This window comes from Argentina anserina, chromosome 5, assembly GCF_933775445.1.
Source record: "Argentina anserina chromosome 5, drPotAnse1.1, whole genome shotgun sequence".
NCBI lineage: Eukaryota > Viridiplantae > Streptophyta > Magnoliopsida > Rosales > Rosaceae > Argentina > Argentina anserina.
The window spans coordinates 17,067,955-17,073,707 of NC_065876.1; the positions used below are offsets into that span (position 1 = coordinate 17,067,955).

A 5,753-nucleotide genomic window follows, 5' to 3' on the forward strand; every position below is an offset into this window, starting at 1 on the left:
TTTCATTTCCCCATCGGAAAAAAAAAACAATATCCCCTAATAATCAAGATCCAAGAGGTATGACTCATTCTCATTAGTCATTACCATAAAATGGTTATGATACACGTGGTAGTCCATATTAATGTTATGTTATTAAAAACATGTCATATGACATTTTCCCGTACCACCTACGATTTAAACCCTTAATTTAAAAGTGTATTCACTCAGTACAATAGTTCCGATTTCATACGTTTTTTTTCGATGGAAAAAAAAATTACAGCACAAAACCCCTAGAACAACCTATACCAGAGCTATCAAAACTAACAGCATTGGAAATACAACTAGGAAAATTCGACGTCCAACTAGCATTACTGTGAATATGCCCTAGAGTTGCAATAGCATCCGTTGCAAAGTTTTCCCATATGACATTTTCCCATAACATTATAAGATCATGTGCGAGGACCGTAAAATATATACAATTACAAACGTGAACTCGCCTCAATTTTGGCACCAATAACATTTGTTTGACATTATTTTATCAGATTCAAGAGAGTTTGGTTCTTGCATAATAGTTCACTATGATCCCTTCTATTGTTATCTTAGTGCAAAGATGGCAGAAGGCTCAGAAATAAAGTAAAAAACAAGAGCAAGTAGACAAGGTAAAATATGGTAACAAAACTTACTACTTGTCAAGTGGATTAGTTTGCTTCGTGCGAGGAGGAAAGACTTGAAGAAGGAAAGGTCTAAGGTCCCATTCTGTTTGAGTCTTACTAGTTCGTTTCCCCTGTTTCAGATCTAAAGCCCAGTTCTTTGGGCTCAAAAGTCAAAACCCCAACCTCAAACTATCCTGGGAGCCTCTCTCTGGTTTACCTTGATTCAACGTCGAGTTGATGATGGGTAGTGATGAGAATGATATGGGTTTGTCTGGGATTCCATTGGGAATCAAGAATAAATACTCTGAGCTCACAAAGGTGGATTTTGATGATGATGATGCTTCACACCATCATCATCAACAAAAGAGGAGTGCAAGCACCAGGAAGTATGTTCTTGCTTGTGCCATCTTTGCATCCCTCAACTCTGTTCTTCTTGGCTATGGTACGTATGCTTTACTTGACTATCAATCTTCACCTCTCTATTCATGTTGTAGGTTACCATATGTTTTCAGCTCCGTTTCTTTGGCTATCTGTTTTGTATATGCTTCTAGCTATAAGTTGTCGGTAGACAAATATTTGGTTGTTTTAAACTTTGTGCTTAGTATCATCTATTTATAATGAAAAAGAAGAAGAAATGAATTTAGCTTAACCCATTGTCCAAATTTAGATTATTGATTGAACACAGGCTAAATTTGAAAAAGTTTTAATTGCCAGATGTGGGTGTGATGAGTGGGGCAATTATATTCATTCATGAAGATTTGAAGATAACCGAGGTACAGGAAGAAGTGCTTGTTGGGATTTTGAGCGTCGTTTCGATTTTTGGTAGTTTAGGTGGTGGTAGAACATCAGACATTATAGGTAGAAAGTGGACAATGGCATTAGCTGCTCTTATATTTCAAATAGGTGCAGTTGTAATGACACTTGCTCCTTCATTTGAAGTGCTCATGATTGGAAGACTCTTGGCCGGTGTTGGCATTGGGTTTGGCGTCATGATTGCCCCGGTTTATATTGCTGAGATATCACCCACCATTGCCAGAGGCTCACTCACCTCATTTCCTGAGATCTTTATAAATCTCGGAATCTTGCTTGGCTATGTTTCAAACTATGCATTTTCTGGTCTTCCGTCACATATAAACTGGAGAATAATGCTTGCTGTAGGAATTCTGCCTTCAATTTTCATTGGTTTTGCACTTTTCATAATCCCCGAGTCTCCTAGGTGGTTGGTCATGCAGAACCGCATTGACGAGGCAAGATTAGTACTGATGAAAACAATTGAGAATCAAAGTGAGGTGGAAGATAGACTGAATGAAATACTAGAGGCTGCAGGAAATTCCAATGCAGACAAGTATGAGGAGAAAAGTGTGGCACACGAACTGTTGAGTCCTTCTCCTGCTCTTCGCCGGATGCTGATAACTGGTTTTGGAATTCAGTGCTTTCAGCAGATAACATGAATAGATGCAACAGTGTACTACAGCCCAGAGATCTTCAGACAAGCCGGTATTGAGGATAAATCAAATTTACTTGCTGCAACTATTGCTGTGGGTGTCACCAAGACTGCTTTCATATTGGTGGCAATTTTGTTTATTGACAAGCTTGGAAGAAAACCCTTGCTCTATATCAGCACTATAGGAATGACAATTTGTTTATTCAGTTTGGGCGTTACTCTCTCAGTACTAGGGAATGGACCAATTGGGATTCTATTTGCCATTTTGTCAGTTTGCGGGAATGTAGCCTTCTTCTCTGTTGGAATTGGCCCTGTTTGCTGGGTTGTGACGTCTGAAATCTTTCCTCTAAGGCTGCGTGCTCAAGCATCAGCTATTGGAGCTGTGGGCAACAGGGTCTGCAGTGGCCTAATTGCCATGTCTTTCCTGTCAGTTTCTAAAGCAATTTCATTTGGCGGAACATTCTTCACGTTTTCTGCGATTTCAGCCCTTTCTATTTTGTTTGTGTACAAACTTGTCCCAGAAACCAAAGGGAAGTCGTTGGAACAGATTGAGCTGCTTTTTCAGACTGATGATCTTGGATGGGAGGCGGGTCAAGTTGCACTAGGAGATGTCGAGCACCTTGTGCAAAAAGAATGATCCAAATCTTTGACGTTTTGGACCAGTTTGATAGATACATACATACTATTCATTACACTGACAACTTTCATTCAACAGTTTGGCTCTATTGTGACTAAAATTGCGCAATGCAGACACCCTGCTTCCGCGGAAATTTCTCTTCAACCTGACAAGCCAGCTACCAAAGGGAGCGCACATGAATCAGAAACTATTACATTCGTTTCTTTCTTGTAAGGGTGCAGTAGTAGCTCTGTATTAATAGATAAAAAACTTTTCAAATGTTTGAAAATTAAGAGCGCATCTATCATCAGTATCATTCCAAATGCTCTTTGCTTTCATTTTCATCTTCCAACTGGTTAATTATTCTAAACCAAGTACAAGTTTATAGTGCCCTTGGAGAGCTGTATTTTGTAGTGCCTTTTTATACGGGAGTGGGACTCTTTTCATTAGTATCACTATGTGCTGCTACGGGAGGATGAATGTATAGACCGACAAAGCTGCTCCTAATCATGAATATAATGAAATGGTCCTTTTGCTTATGATGAGTATAAAACGTCCATCATTGTAGTTGGAGATATAGAGAAGACCCAGGCAGGGTAGCTTCTTTAATTGGAAAAAAGTGTGATTCTCTTTGTTGTTTGTTTCACATAGATCACTATGACCAATTTCAAAAACTGGATCACTATGACTGTTTAGCCAAGTATCTATATCAAGTCACTCGTGGAACTGAACCAAGTCTATTGAATCAAAACAGCAAACTATTAAGAAACTCACCCCAAATGTTTACAATCAACTTCAATCAATTCCAAAATGAAGCAGGATTTTCAATCCGAGTACGGATCATATTGGCTTCATACGCAGAGTTGGCTATAATGCTATATAAGGCCGCACTGCCGCTCGATTACAAACTCTAGATGCCATTGTCCGAAGCAAATTAAAGCCAGGGAAAATGGGGTTGCTAAACCCCGTAGTTATGGTGGCAATTCGATCAGGTCAATCTGTCTGGCACCGGAACTTCTACTGCCACTGGAATTTAGTTCTGCTGCTGCTGACTGTCTGGCTAGCTTCGCCGGTATTGAATGTGAAACACTTTCAAAACCAACTAACCAAGCTAGCATTCATCATATGTTAGTTGAACTATGCGTAAACTTAAATAGAGAATTCTCCTATATATGACGAGTAAACGCACGTTAATTTCATTGATCCTTCTAAATTTAATATAACTTATACTACGTAATAAATCATTGTAGCATCCTACCAAGTGATGCAAATGTATATGTTATTAAATTGTTATTACCTTTGAAACAAGATCAGGTAATAACAATTGGCTTAGATTGAAATCCTTTAGCCATGCTATGATATTGCCTATTGGCATGGATGAACTCCAATTCTCCTAGGGTTTGTTGTTGTTAAAGTACTAGTGTTGAGATTGCTGAGCATATTTAAAAGAAATGGAGCGTCTTAAGGAGACACATATATTGATCATCAATTGATATACACAATTGTTCATCAGTGACATTTACGTAGGAATAATTCAGAGCAAACTTCATGAAATACCTCGAGTATAATCTCATGATACTCCTCCGAATTCATCGAAACATAGTAATTTAATAAGCTACGAAGATCCTTTGGCTCTTCAATCCGTTTTGCCATTATCATTTCCGCCATGGACTCCCTAAAATCTTCTCTTGGATCATAAGAACACTTTTCCATCGCTACCATTACCACAAACTTAGTTTCTCGTGCTTGTGCTCGATGATCGTACATTACTTTGTTCTTTCTTCTCCGACGATCCACATGCAATCTTGAGGCATGTGCTTGTGCTCGATGATCGTACATTACTTTGTTCTTTCTTCTCCGACGATCCACATGCAATCTTGAGGCATCCTCCTCCTGCCTCTCTTTTATCATCTGGTTTAGTCTCTCTTGAACCATGGCATTCGCTAAACTTGATATCGACGGGTACCTGATACAATCAGAAGTGCTGGAGCTCTCTACTTCCTCCTCCGACGAAGACACGCTAAGCCTGCAGCTACTGCAACATAAAGCCCGAATGGGAGCTCTACGTTTCAGCTGCGGTTGCTTCTTGTTGTGGCTGGAGGCTTTCATTGTTGGAGAAGCTTAATTTGAAGGAGGTTTGAGATGAGTTAATAAAATTTATGCACAATGTGACAAGTGGGCTACGTTTAGCATGATTGTGTCTTGTGTTTACAACACTAAATTCACGAGATTAGTTAGGCGATTGGGGAGCCATATTACTTGTTAATCGAGCAGTGATCATGATGTTGAAGTACTGGACCGCAACAGTTTCCTTTATATGCTCCTATTAGATGGCATTTGATCCTCAATGTTTGGTTAATATGGGAAGTAGGGCTTCCATGAATATATCCTTTGTTTAAAACTAATTAAGAGTATTGGGACAAAGCATGCATGAGATGAACTGAATAGAGCTATTCATCATGCTTGGACCAAAAAAAAAAGAGCTATTCATCATGCAATTCTATTACCAACATTTAGTTGTTTAATACTGCTTCATACCTATCTAATTATGTACAAAATCCCAGAAGGATATGCATAGTTGGTTAGGATCTCTTTTGTGGATTCCTTTCTCTATATGATGTACTGAAAGCAATCTCAAAGGGAGAAAGAAACTATAATAATGGCTAATCCGTAGTGTTTAGCATGTGATCAGATGAATTTGGATTAGGTATACTGATCATGTTTAGCTTCAACCATCAAAACAACACATGTTGCTATAATGATCATTGGTAAAGCGTTAAGGGGAGGTGCATGTCACGTTTGTGAGAAATTAGCTAGTGAGCTAGCTGTCAATTTTTTTTCATCGTTAAACATGGACTATATGTAATATCCCGAATTTTCGGGTTTGAGTCATATGATTATTGTAATTATTAAGCTTGGTAAATTGAGTAAAATCACATTTTTACGCTTACTCGTCGATGTCAGGCGATACGAAACCAAATCTCGGAAATTTAAATTGAAAAACGTTACGTTTTCTGTGACTCGAGAGTTAACTTTTATTTCTGTCGCTCGTCTCTAAAAA

General features: G+C 38.6%; 2 protein-coding genes across 2 annotated transcripts; one reads left to right on the plus strand and one right to left on the minus strand.

Annotated features, from left to right (window-relative positions):
- The first annotated feature begins 780 nt into the window (after positions 1-780).
- Positions 781-3,082, plus strand: LOC126794361 (probable polyol transporter 4). Its single transcript, XM_050521057.1, has 2 exons — positions 781-1,074; positions 1,347-3,082. Exons 1-2 carry the CDS (start codon positions 870-872, stop codon positions 2,081-2,083), a joined length of 942 nt encoding a protein of 313 aa, XP_050377014.1. The 5' UTR covers positions 781-869; the 3' UTR covers positions 2,084-3,082.
- Positions 2,808-4,801, minus strand: LOC126795627 (probable transcription repressor OFP9). Its single transcript, XM_050522431.1, has 3 exons — positions 4,525-4,801; positions 4,238-4,434; positions 2,808-2,870 (listed from the first exon to the last, which is right to left on the minus strand). Exons 1-3 carry the CDS (start codon positions 4,799-4,801, stop codon positions 2,808-2,810), a joined length of 537 nt encoding a protein of 178 aa, XP_050378388.1.
- Positions 4,802-5,753: the final 952 nt, after the last annotated feature.